Consider the following 14,135-nt stretch of genomic DNA (forward strand, 5'->3'; position numbering starts at 1 on the left):
TAAAATGTTGAATTCCTCTCAGTTTTACCATAGGGAAGTGAAAATCACCAGAGATGGGAGTTTCAGTCTTACAGGGAAGCACCTTGCAGAATACCAAGTCCCATTTGGGCCCTCCTTGGCCTTTTCTTTGTTTAGAGGCAGGAAGGTTATAAATCCTGATCTACGTATTTCTGTTTATACCTGGTATACTTTAAAATGTAATATTAAATCACTGCAGTATCAGCTACATCCTGTCTCTCTCACTCTTCCTCCTCCCTTCCTCATTTATATCAGCAATAAAAGAAAACACGTGGAATCCTTTGGCTTTGCTGGCACCATAGTCGTGGCCTGGCAGATGCTTTTTGAACAGAGGGTAGATTTACAGTACTAGCAGTTGCTGACTCCTCTGAAGTCAGACTTATGTGATCTTCCCACTGACCTCCTGTTTTGTTGACAGTTAGCAGGTTTTTTCCCTTTTGCTTGGTGATTTAAATTTGTCCAGCTCTTTTCCAGTCTCGTCGTTGGTCCCTGTTGTCCTTTTGTGGTGGCGTTAACCGTCTTTCAGACTTACTGCTGTGCTTTCTATCTATCTTTTTTTTCCTGTTCACGTTTAGAGCCGTGGTGGTTATGACAAGTCACCATCATCTTTTCCATGTTCTAAATGTGTTGCCTTCTCCAAGAACTGTGCAGTGGAAATTTGATACGAGGGGAAGAAGGGGGAGAGAGAGAGAGAAAAGAAAAGCACAGTGTGTTTTGTTTTGAAGAAATTGGTCTCTGAGAATGATGTCGTCTTCGAAACCGACAAACAAGTCTTTCTCTGGAGAGAAACTTGGGGCCAAGTTTGGCTCTGGACACCACCACTGATTTTACGGAAACAGACTCAAACGTGAACAAGGGGCAGCTTGGCTTAGCGGGGAGAGGGGGCTGGTGTGAAGCAGAATTGCATCTGCTGAAGTCACTGGAATATACAGATGTAAGGAATCTAAAATTAGATCAAAGACAGCTTTGGATGTGTTTCATGCACTACATATGTGAATTTGAATGCAAATGCCAAGGGAATGGTTAGATATACCCTTTTTTGCCATAGAGAATAATACAAATAGCCAAACATAACCCTGGGGAAGATATTACAGCCCACGTTTGTGACTTCAGCTTCCCAGAGTTTATAACGGCTCTTTCTCAAAAATGGTATCCTGAAGTCCTTTTAGCTCTGAAATGAGAAAGATAATCGTAACCGAGTTAACTCTTCAGATACCTGAAGAACAAGATGATAAAAAGGGAGCAAGTGCACCTGGAATAGTTTGCAATAAGGAATGTTTTCATAGGTGTTGAAGATGTACGTGTCAGATACTTTACTTTGCGCTTTCTGCGGAACAACCTATGCAGAGAAAGGCCGTTTTCAGAGAACTCGCAGCAAATGTGGTTTATGTTAACCGCAATGCAAAACCAATTAAGGGGGCATTGCAGAAACCTGCTTTTCATATGGCTTATTCGTACATTTCTTTAAAAATTACAGACCTGCTTCATGAAGTCTTTAGTCAGTCTAGCAAAATTCCCTGTGAAGTTTTTAGTCTAAGTAATGATTTTTATTTTTAATTTTTTTTTAAGATCAGCTCAGATCTTTTTTAGGTAACTTGTTCTGTTTTCCTCTATACTGAAGAACCATGGACATTACGAAATTAAGATAACGACGAAAAACCACAAATGATAAACATGTAAGGAGAATCTTGCGGGCAAAAATGCTCATTAGTGACTTCCCTTTAGGCCGGTTTAATTAGATGCAGCTGGGCACCATGTACTCAGCCTGTGTCAGTAGGAAGATTTGTCTTGCACCATACTGAAACGTGCTTGATTTATCTCATGATTTACTCGTGTCTGAAATTGAAGGGCTTTTCCCCGTGTATGCGGCTTATGACCCGTTTATGGTGAGCTAGAGGATTCGTGCCGTTAAAAGCTGAGATGTTTCTGTCTATGACGCTGCCTTTCGAGGAGACCTCAGGGGAGGCGAGTCCGTCACAACTCGAGCAAAATGAAAAACCCAGTCCGTCCTTCGCCCCCGCCAAGATCTCTGTCCCTGCAAAGAGGGAGCTTGGGACTTACCCAGCACAAGCCTGACGTGGTCCCTTGTACGACTTGTCTGGTTTATGCTGAGGACCTGGCAGGATTCAGCGATATATGGAGACCTGATCGTCCCCTACGTACTCAGAACAGGAATTCGATAACCAGAGAATTTCTTCGCTTTGTAGCTTCGACACTTAACCCGCATTGTTCCCTCTCACTTACCCTTGGATCCCACGTTATTTCCCAAAAGACCGTTAAGATTATTGCCTATTATTTGTTAACTTATGGACTTAGCATTTTTATTGCCTGTTGATTTTCAGTCTTTGTTTTCAATTTAATTTAGTAAAAAATGTTTACTTTGTTGCCTAAAACACCCATCTTTAGAACTTAAGCAATACGGAATTTGGGACTGTAGTAAAAAGTGGGATAAGAGCGAAATAAGTGTAATTATTTGATTCAAAATGAAGGTGCCTCTATAGCATCAAATTTTTAGTGAGGTAATATGTAATGTCATAATACATTTAATTAATTTATTTAAATGGTTTTTTTCCATACAGTGCTTTTGTAACTTTAGTGGAACGCCTTATATAACAGTTCCTGTATTAAGGGAGAACTTCAAAGAAGAAATTCTTTATCGAAGTGGTTTTCCGTACATATACCTAATTATTTATTTGATGTCAGCTTGCAGCTTTTATAACATCATGTGTTACAGTAGCTGCTAATCGATAGTTTTAATAAAAACACAGATGGCTTGGTTGCCATCCGCACCTCTTTTGAGATTCTGCGATGAATATGTGATTAACCTGCTGTCACCGCTTCTCAAAAGAAGGGTTCTTTCTACCACAAGCTTTTCTTGTACTCGACTTCCTCCCCTCGCCTCTGCTTGGAAACCTGCTAGCAAACCTGAGGTTTTTTACAGACATCTTACTTGTCTTTATGCTTTAAACTTTTGTGGAGCATAAAGGAAAGTACATTGGAATTTTATGTTTCTGTACCTTTCACATTACGAAAACCAGACTCCCAAAATGGCTGGGATTGAAAGACTGGAACAGATAATTAATTCATAAGTGGGTGTTGAAGTGGAAACTGTCAGGACACAGCTTTCCCAGCTTTCACTTAATCATTTGAAAGTCGTTTTCTGTTGTTTTCACTGACTGTAATCCCTTAGAGAGAATATAAAACTTGCACCATCCAGCATGGAATTCCACTCCTTTAATGACCGGGGCTCTGCGTTGGCTCACTTTCACTCACTTTCACTCACTGTTGTCATTCCATACAGGAAAAGCCGTACCAATGTTCAGAGTGTAACAAGGCTTTCAGTCAAAAGCGAGGCCTGGATGAGCACATGAGAACCCACACCGGAGAGAAGCCGTTTCAGTGTGATGTGAGTTGATCTGTCCCTTTGTCGTCTTGACTTCTCAGTGTGGCAGCAGGACGTAATCGCAGCGAGACTACGGCCTCGCACCTATTGGCTGCGGTATAAAGTTACGCTTCATGTGGTCTTTGATTGCCAAACTAATGAAAAGACCGTCCAGGGAATTTCGTGTACCCTCTTCAGTTGCCAAAAGCATTGCTCGCCCTTTTATTTTATGATTTTTGGATCCCTTAAGAGTTATTTTCACCATTATTAATGCAATTTGGATGTTGCAAGTTACAAATTCATGCTGTTTGGGATACAGGAAAAGGCATTTAATTCATTACATGGGATCTGAATGCTTCCGATGTCGTTGAATGACGCAAATAAGAATTCAGAATCTCCAATTTCTGTTTGGTGAAATTTGGTCTGATATTTTCAACATCTGCTCATAGTTGGGGTTTTTTATCGTTCAACGAAGAAATCGCGTATGCTTTGTATGCTCGCAGGGCTGAAATGCAGCGCATCATCTTACAGTTCGTAGATCGCCGTCAAATACCTTGCAGTCAGTTTACCCTATCCTGCATACAATGTATCTCACAGCTTTTGGAAGGTGGGGGGGGAAGCTGAATGTGCAGAAACTGTTGGAAAATAATGGCTTTCAGAATTTAAGTTGTTGCTCAATGATTTAGGAGGGGCATCAGAAGAGGGTATAGGATTAGCGTAAGTGCTTTGTTTTGTGGTACTAGCTCTTAATGAACTAGTCACAAGGGAGCCGCTAGCTTTCCGTTATATCCTAGGTGGCTCGGTCCGAACAGTTGTAAATTTGTTCACAAACTTCTAAAATTAGATGCGAAATTAGAATAACCGCTTGGCGTGATAGTTGCAAGGGTCTGTTAATTGACCCGGCTTTTAATAAATAATCTGGTGACACTTCATCGACAATAAAATGTAATAACTTAGTGGGGAAAAAAAATCAGCCTCAACATTTTGCTGATAGCTACAAGTCAGGAGATTTGCTGTATACTGTTGGGATAATCTCAGCCTGGCTGTAGATAGTACCTTGAGGATTTCTCTCATTCCAAATCGTTGTCAAGAACTCTTTCAGCTTTCGGATTGCTCTATTGGTCATCAGCTGTTGGCTAGCTTGCAGCGTAAATGCGATTTTTCCCACACTGTGCATCCAAGATTCGCTGGTCTTGGATTTGCAGTCTGCTTTTTCAGACCTATTTGGGGTGGTGGTTATACTTTTTTCTTTTCTTTACTTGAAAAGAGGAGCTGTATGAAAACCTACTTTCCTCCTTCAGTTTTCCTCGTTAATTAGTTAGAACTGCATTTTTCCAAATACACAGTACTTCTAAAAACAGGTGTAATCTCTGTCTAGTCTTAGTCCTTCTCTGAGAATTTTTATGTGGAGATTTTTTTTTATAATTCCACCAAAATTATTCTTCAGTGCTAGTCTTTTGCCAGCGGCACAGTGAGATTGCTGACTCTTCAGGGTTTGGACATAAACAATAGTTGCCTCTACTGTTCACTTGAGTCACTCTTCTGTTGCCCAGGTGTCTACCATGGTCTGCTTCTAGATGCCCACTTGGGAGAGTTTTGAAAGTTTTGCTTTCCTTACGTCATCTAGACTCCACTTCTGCCAATGCTGGGGACATAGTAAACATCACAGAGAGCAGACCGTGCCTCTAGAGCTGTCTCGCACGTTGTCTGTTACCAGGTGTTTCAGCAGAAGTTACAGGAAAACTAGTAGTGGACACTGAACAGAAGAGTTTACCTCTGGGAGACATTTAGTGTTTTGTTCCCAATGCTAAAGATGCTTTTTACACACAAAAATATCCTGACCTACAATGTTTATCCTGCTAAGGATGGCTGTAGATGTACTCGTTATTTCTCTTAGAATGCATTGAGTGGTCATTTATGGCAACAACTTCCACAAATTCTTAACTGTGGAAGGAGATTCTGGGGAGAGGAGAGTGTCGGGTTGTTATTGCAATGGGATTTCAAGAACTGTCTTTTAGTTCCGTTGGTAACAGAGTGTTAATAGCTAGTCCATTCATTGCTTTCTATACACGCGCCATGTTCCTTCTCAGTTAACTTCTCTGAAATTGTTTCTCTTTCCAACACTGCATGACGACTTCCCATATTCATAATTGGTTTTGTTACTGTTTTCTGTATTTTTCTCCCCCGTTTCCGTTGCCAGTTCTTAGGGGGTGAAGGCATACTATTGGTGTGCCCTTACTCATTGAAGTCATGGGAAAAGTCTGTGAGTCTAATGCCCAGACCTACTAAGAATCCTTTAAAGGTGAAAACCATTTTTCAATGATTAGCATATTCATAAACATAATCAGACTTGAAGCCACACTGAAAGACAAAAGTCGTAAGAGGATTGAGGGGTTTGGTCTCGTTTCCTACCTGGCATTAGAAGCAGTCATAGCAACTGTTCAGCTTTTTCTTCTAAATAACATATTAATATTTCCTGTCAGAATCTTTGTTTCTTAGTACCATTAGCATTTACAAACAGGAATTGCTTTCAGTGCCAAAGAACTAAAGACAGAAAACTTTTGGCTATTGGGGGAAAAAAAAAAGCTCAAGAACAGGCTTCACTTGACAGCGCACCTTTCCTTGTCAGATATAAACTATTCCCCACCTATTTTTTTTTTTAAACTGTGTTTTTGCTTTAAGTAGAATTTTTTCCAGAATCGGAAATAAAAGCCACGTCTTCTCATCCTCTTAGGCATTTGGAACAGACATTACAGTACAGGATTGTGCGACGCATAAAAGTAATACTTTTGTAGCCTGTTTGATGAAGGTGCTACAGTTTATTCACGTGGCTGTTTCTGTGTCTGTAAGTCAACAAAAGCGCGTTCAGAACTTGCTGTCAATGACTCAAAGCTCTCACGAACTACTGATAGCAGTGCAAATTGAATATTCCCGTTCTAAGGTGAAAATTCTCGTGTATATCACATAGGAAAGTGAAAATAACTGAAATACGGAAATACAAGACGTGGTTTTTTCCTAGCGGATTAGATTTCTGTCCTCTGAAGAGCAGCCCGTGTTTTACTGGGAGGCCGATTGAACGTCAGTTGTCTCGGAGACAACAGATTATTCTTTGGGGGCAGGAAGGTCAGGTACTGTCTGTCCTGGTTTCTTTCGAGTACAGTATTTCCCTCCACTCTGCCTTTCATTGACCCTACGCTTATTTTCAAATGTCACTCTTTTCCATCCTCCCTAATCAATCAAAACTTTGATCGTTTTGAAGAGATTGATGAGAGTTCAGGTGCACATTAGCAAGCATGCTTGTAAATCTATAAAAGATCTGTCTTGCTTATAAAATTGAAATATGAAGCAAACTCTTAAAAACTCCCCAAAACTTTTATGTGTAAGCACAGCACAAGATGTATCGTATCTTTAAGGAATGATCCTGTGCATTCCATCTTCTTTTTGAAGAAGTACGGTAGTGGAACATGCTAGATCCTTGAAGGAACAGCAGGACATTACACCAGTTGTTACGCGAGCATTTTAAATGAAAAAAACATACTTTAAGACTGTATTATAAGCTGTTTACTTTAAAAATGAGGAGGCGTGTGTAAGATACAGAGAACACGTATGTATCTTGTACATGTATATATCAGCTTCCAAGAAATGTGTTGTGTTTACAAGTATATGATACTTTTAGCACCTTGAGACTTGTGAGCGAGCACGGTGGTTACGGTTAGGTAAATGTTAGGACTTCACTCTGTGGTGCTCTGTGGAAGAGGACTAGAAAATGGCACTTGGCAAAAGTGATACTACAACCTGACCGGTGGATGCAGTAAGTGACGTTCAGTGTCGTGTAACAGAAGGGTGACTGTTGCTTAGGTTTGAAAGAGGTAATTATACATTTTGGGGGGAGGGGGGGGAAGTTGGAAAGTTACAGTTGCTGTGTAAAAGTTCTTGGTATTATGTCATGTCCTAAATCCAAAAATGTTCCATCGCAACAGGACGTTCGGTGTTCTTGTCTGGGGAACGAATTATTTTGGGTACAAAACTTGCCTCTGGCCGTTGCCCTTTTTATGGTTGTTGTATGGTTTTGCCTTAATTGGCATAAAATACATATACGGCAGGTCAAGATTATCTACTCGGATAGTCAGCTCTATTTGTCTGTCTTGGTTTCAAAAGGAGTCGGTAATCATTCAGCATTTTTGTTACTAGTTTGACATCAAAATGAATTTAAAACTTAATTTTCCTAAAGAGAGATTGTGCTGGATTCCCTTAGTTTCCTCCGCAGGGAAGACGTCTTTGTCTGGAATGAACCTGGAATTCTAGGATTGCGAGCTTCTTGTGGGTGTTCGTTCTTATTTAATCGTATGACTCTCGCCTAGTTCTCTTCTCAAATCCAGGAGCATGCTTGCTTTTATTTTTGTCTCTGGGAAATGCACACGTGCAACATGTGCCTGGATGGAAGGCGAACGTGGCAATATATCTGCACGATTTCAATTGACTTCATGTCTCGCCTACAGACTCTTAACTTTTCATTCTCACTTCTCTTGGCTGAACTTGTTCTTAACCTTTCATTTTGACTTCAGGATAGGAATTTCTATAAGAAGTGATGGTTTTAGCCTGGCAGAGTCCCTCATCCCTCTACCTGCTTATTCAAATGGCAGAAGGGACCGGACCACTTGGAGTAGGGTGGAGGAAGGGAGGCAGCGCACCACATCATACAGCAGAGGAATCGCACCTTCACTTGGCAGACGCCTTCTGTTTTCTTGGCCAGGCAGAGGAAGACTGGAACAAAGAGGTTTCCTCCTCAATAATTATTAAACTTTCTTGCAGTCTTCAGAGCCTTCCCCCCCCCGCAACTCCTCCCTCCTTTTAACTGAGCAATTTGAACTGATTTTTTTTTAGGAACCTGCAGATGTCATTCTGGAGGTCAGGAAGGAAATATTTCACTGTAGGTCGAATTGACGGAGGCTTGTGATGTTTTGTCATAATTTTTGCTGCCTCCCAGGTAGAATAATAGGTTTTAAAAGAAAAAACACAATGTAACTGGGAAGGCTCAGCGTGTTGATACTTTGAAGATGGGGTGTGTTTTCCCTTATTTTGTCCCTGTGCCCACGGTATCACTGTGAACGTATGACAGAAATTATGAATACAGAGTAAAATCATCTTTAAGGTGCTCTCTGAAGGAGTTATTCTTCCAAAGACCAGCTCTTTTATTAAGTATTGCAGGTATGTGTGGCTGTGGCCTTAGTCGTGTAACATAAGGAGCATTATAAATGCTTGAAATTTTAAGACTTCTTGTGTCTTTGTCTTGTCTTCGCTGCCTCAGGTTTGCGATCTGTCCTTCAGCCTGAAGAAAATGCTGATCCGACACAAGCTGACTCACAACCCCAATCGGCCGATGGCAGAATGCCAGCTTTGCCACAAGAAGTTTACGAGAAACGACTACCTCAAAGTGCACATGGAAAATGTCCATGGTGAAACCGACAGCTAGTTACGGCCTGTGTGAGAATGGGTCTCGCGTTCCCGTGCGCTCCCTTTGTGCGTGTACGAACTCCAGACTTCTCACCTGACTTGTAAGCGTAGTCAGCGGAAACAACTGTAGTGTGTTCACGTGTTCTTTTTCCTACTTTTTTTAAAAAAATCTTACAGTGGGATAAAAATCAAAGCAGGACACTCACCGAATGTAAATCATGGCTTGAAAATACAGAAGTTGAAGATAAAAGAACTTTGGGAAAATTTTATCCTCATTAAAAAAAAAAAAAGGGGTGGGGGGAAAGCTTTATGCAAACTTCACATTCTCAGTTACAGCCTCAGAAACTTAGATACTGGTAGCGTTACCTGGGTGTTTAGAACTGAACCCTCGGCTGTCTGCAACTGTATTTCTGTATCTAAGCTTCAAGACTCCATTAAAATTCTTCAATTTGAAACTGTGCAGAATGTTGTCATTCTGATTGACTGCTGATTGCATCCAGGCATATTTTACTCAATCTTAACTCTCCATTTTGTTATAACATGATTTTTGTCTCATTTTATTTACAGCTTTCTCATTACTAGATGAAACTCGTTAACTTGAATTGGTTCTTGAGATGCCAAAATGTATGGGTACAGAAGCTGTGGAAATCTGTCACCATGCCTGTATGGGCGTTGAGGAGGATGTATTTCTTCTGGTTATGTGAAACAAGACTAAAGTGAGAACTTTGAGCCATTTAGTTTCAGAACTATATTCACGCTCATCGTTGTGACTAGCAAGGCAAGTGAAAAGACATCTTAACAGAGTGGTGTGAGCAGCTACTGTTGGCTGGTTAAAGTGTGTTTGATTTCCTGGTGAACAGCTGGTTCCCAGAGTGTTTCTTCCTGCTGAATCGGATGCCCTGGATTTTTTTCACCCCGCTTAACTACCTTTGTTGTCTTAATTCTAGTAATGAGCACTGGGAAAAATACCGCTTTACGACTAAGTAACAGTCAAATTATTCACGTTATCAGGTTGAGCTGTTCGCTGCGGTGTGACTCCTGAAAAGAGTTCCCACAGGCCCTCTTGCACCACAGCTAGATAACCAAGAAATTTTTATCTACAAGGACGGTAGAACTGTAACTTGCATGTGAAATTCCTGAGCTATCAGCAGTTAATATTAAGGCTGTGTCATTAGTAAACCGTTCATATTCATTTTGGACCTGTCAGTGTTTGGTAAAAGGAACTTGCATTGGGACATCTTGCTTCTAGTTTTCTTGGGAAAGGAATTCAGCTTCTTTCTGAACTGCTGCGGGGACAGTTATGCTGAAACGAACAGCATAATTCTTTATCTCACAGCAGAATCTCTACTCAAATCTCTTTATCGCATGGTAGATTTTCTACTCAGAAGAGCAAAAAATAAATAGCAATAGTAGTGTTGCTAGTGATGGAAATAGCTAGCAATATAGGATGTCGAAATATTTAGCGATGAACGCTTCCTTCTTTCTCTACTAATAGTTGGGATCCCGTTCTGCACGGACATCTGTACGTTTACACGTTCAGTTTTGCCACCCAGCACTGGATCCCACTAGTAATCTTTTTCCAAAGCCATTACTTTTCTCCAAAAAATAAGCGGAAGAGATGCTTTGTGGTTTTTCTCAGAAGCTGAAGAAGGCATGCCACTACTAGGGGTAATTATAATCACGAGGCTCTGTATCGGAGGGTATTAGTTCTTTTTAGGAAGCCCCCATTTTTGTTATGAGAGTGTTTGTCTCCAACTTCCTTTTTTTTTTTCTTGTGGAAGCCTGTAATGCTCCATGACAACAACCTGACAAGTTTACAGGTGTCCTTCTGATTTACAAGGAAGTTGTACGCTCAAGTTTACAGGTTGCCTTTCCTAACGAAACCAGGTCACTTACTGCTAGCAATTCTAACCGGGACAAGCAGGAACTGTTGCTGTTTTCAGCATTACAGAAAAACTTGAAGTGATGTCTTCGCGTTTATTTCAAAGGTCCTTGGCTCAGGTTTACCTGTGACTGGTTAGGCTTGAATGAACCGCCTGCAGGCAAAGGGGTAACCTTCAGCTGTACCTGCAGATTTGAAATTGGAATCCAGTGTCCCCTTGGCCGATCTGAATGGAGGAAAGAATAAAGCATAGTAAAGCAATAGAGGTATGGTCTGGACCGTAACGTAGTTCTATAAAATAGACGACAGCGGTTAACGCTGATGTAAATTCATGGGAATAGGATCCCGGAGAAGACCTGCATACGGAGAACTCCATTTCAGATAATGTTCTCTAATGAATCGGTTCAGTGTGGAGCGGAGTGACTTCGGCGTTAACTGGTGTGTGACAAAAAGCCTATCGCTACGTGTACGTGTTACGTTACAACCTCTATGGGGTTTTGTAACAGCCTCTGTGCTCTCTTTAATTTTAGTTAAATATTGAACCTATTTTCCTATATTTTTAGTAGGTTTTCGCAGTATTAGTTTTGAAGGCAAACTACATGGTTGATGCTTCATGAATTACAATTATTCAGTAACACTTGACTGTTCTATTGCGTTCAGTTTGCCTGTTAAAATGAATATACTTAATTGTTTGTAAACTGTTTAGGATTCCTGCAGATCTTGAAGGAGAAGTCCAATTATGAGTATTTCACTTGTTTGTGACGACCACCTATGGGTAAAAGCTAATTATCTTCGTGCTCTTTTTGTTTCCTGAGAGGTATGTGAAACTTGGAGTCTCTGCCAGCTCCATCCAAGTCACTTGTTCACATAAATCAGATATATTTGTTGTACGTGTGTGAGACAAATGTAGTAGAAATACGCACTATGAAATAGAGTGAAGAATACTTCCTCTCTTTGTTTGGAGAGCCTTTGTCAGAGAGTTTATCAGCCTAGCATATTTCTTGTTTCAGAGAACTTTGACTTATTGCTACGGTTAAAATAAAAATGAATATAATTTAGGTGTTCAGGCAGCAAAATCAATCAGTCGTTCACAAGTGAAGATTTTCTAAGCAGTTCTTAAGGGACAATGCTATTAAGGCACAAAGAAGACAATCCTTTTTCGGAAATAAAAAGGGATAATATGTATTACATATTTTGCATAGGATTTTTGAGAGATCTTTGCGGAGTTGTGTTATATGTTTAGAATTAATAACTGTATTTGAGAAAAATAGCTAGTTGCAGAAAGTCAGTACAGGAAGAGGAGAATGTACTTTTTTTGGTTTTAATTATTGCTGGATAAATTAAAATACGCTTATTAAGATCAGTCGTGCTGTACGTAACCAATAGCAGCAATTAACTGACTGAAGCTTTGATCTTGTTAATGGCTTCAACAGAAGAAGGAATAGACGGGATCAATGTGCGTGTGAAAGACCTTCATGGGAATTGCAGGAAGTAGTTGCAGGAGGTTGAAGCCCAGCTCCAGGTGATGGACTCTTCCACCCTCTCCATCAGGAACTTTCCTGGTGGAGCTAAGGTGACCGCAGATCTGCCGGAGCTCCTACAGAGCCAGCAGCTGGCTTGGCAGCTGCACGTGTTGCCCTGGCAAGAACCTCTCTGCCCTTTCCATGAGGTGCTGGAATTGCTGGCAGTTGGAGGTAATACGATTCGGATTACTGAATTCACGGTGGTAAACTGTACGATTGAGTTTATATGCAATGCAGACTTACCGTTATGTGATATTTCTGTTTGGTCATAGCTTTCTTAAAAAATAAATACAACAAACAACGCAAAAACAAAGAGGAAAAACTAAACCAACAAGCCCTTCTCCTTTGAGTTAAAATTTCCATTGACAGTCTCCCATTTGGTATTGCCTCTGGAAAAGACAGAGCATTCCCTTCAGCTGACTTTGCGAAATGAGAAATTGAAGCCTGTTGGTTTAAAGGTAATTGTTATTTTGTGTGTGTGTGTTAGTATGTTTGGTTTGTTCTACTGTCTGCTATGATAAACTGACAAAATTCATCGTTCGTTAAAATACTGAGTTTTCCATGGTAAGTTGTGCCATGCAGAGTAACGTGAAAAGTTGGAGATATTCCTGAAATAACGTGTAGTCACTGAAATTTTAGAAGGCTGTTATTTCTCTACCGCCCCCACCTGCCGTATAATTTTCTGCAGATCGTAACATTCAATTTCTTCTCTTTATTTTTCCGTTACAGTTAACCCCTCTGGGAGAGAACTCCATCTCTGATTTGAGGAACAGCCGCAAACTCACCTGTTGCTTTTGCTTGCCGTTCGTATCAGGTTTACAGCCAAAAGCTGAGACAAATCATCAGTAGGATAGCACTAGCACGTGCAAAGGGTATTTATAATTCTGTTTCGTATTATATGATTGTGAAGGACTTGATGCATCCTTTAGTTTCCGCTAGCGAGTTAGAAGTTGGACAAAGGAGGAAGTGATGTGAACGAACGTGTGTTCCTGACTTTTTATGTTGTTACGTTTGAAGGTACGGATGTAGTGTAGTCAAAGCAATTTGCATGTTCTGCGAGTTAATTTGTGATGTTGTGAAAATAATATGTTTCTGTTCTGTGTTTTAAATTGCAACGTTTAATGCTCTGCATTTCTGTTAATATGTACCAATACCATGATTCTTCAAAGAACTCTAACTATAGTTTATTTTAATTTTTCAGTTTAAAAGACATAACCTAATAATCCTCCTAAAGCACAATTTTTAGAGGTGGAGGAGCTCAGTGTGCTGTTTTGAGTGTACTACCAGGTTATAATAAAACCTTTTGAGTTCAGTTACACAAATACTCGTTGCACAAAAGTATAGGGATTCCCTTCACAGTGAGATTTGAAATCTGCCTATTTGGTTTGTTAGGCTAGTGCTAGCTCAGAAGACAATAGCAGTTACAGCTGTAAAGCTGTATTCTTGACCACCTTTGAATTCTGACAGCTTCTTTTTGTCTCTTGGACGTCCTGTGGCACACCAAGGAGATGGAGTAGTTTAAGGAAGCACAGTAACAGCTGTAAAAGTTGTCACAGATGAACAGTTTCCTTGACCGGGAAAATTATTTGTTGAACATTTCAACCTGGGACTGCCAGTCTTAATTGTATTTAATAGCTATTGTCTGGGTTTTTTTAGTCTATTTTATCTCCCATCCGTGTTCCCTTGTGAGCTGGTACTGAATCCGGAATTTCCTGTGAAGAAGGGCAGGCAGTAAGTTGGCAAGCTCAGTGTTTGCGAAGCATTTCCTGCCACGCTGTGTCACTTTCACTGAGCCCTGTTGGTTCTAGAACATAGAGTAGTTTGGGTTGGAAGGGACCTTTAAAGGCCACCTAAGTCCAACCCCCCTCAGGTTGCT

The 14,135-nt window shown here is 40.5% G+C and overlaps 1 protein-coding gene across 4 annotated transcripts in view; it reads left to right on the forward strand.

Annotated features, from left to right (window-relative positions):
- The window catches only part of PRDM5 (PR/SET domain 5), an 85,880-nt gene extending 76,565 nt beyond the window's left edge, over window positions 1-9,315 (forward strand). For 2 of the 4 annotated variants that reach the window (XM_074588998.1, XM_074588994.1), the window contains exons 15-16: window positions 3,320-3,424; window positions 8,709-9,315. In XM_074588998.1, the coding sequence (XP_074445099.1) occupies window positions 3,320-3,424; window positions 8,709-8,873 (270 nt within the window). In that variant the 3' untranslated portion in view covers window positions 8,874-9,315. The remainder of the gene's footprint in view (window positions 1-3,319; window positions 3,425-8,708) is intronic. The other 2 variants (XM_074588997.1, XM_074588996.1) reach the window with 1 other exon arrangement.
- Window positions 9,316-14,135: the final 4,820 nt, after the last annotated feature.

Source organism: Larus michahellis, chromosome 5, assembly GCF_964199755.1.
Source record: "Larus michahellis chromosome 5, bLarMic1.1, whole genome shotgun sequence".
In the NCBI taxonomy this organism is placed as follows: Eukaryota; Metazoa; Chordata; class Aves; order Charadriiformes; family Laridae; genus Larus; species Larus michahellis.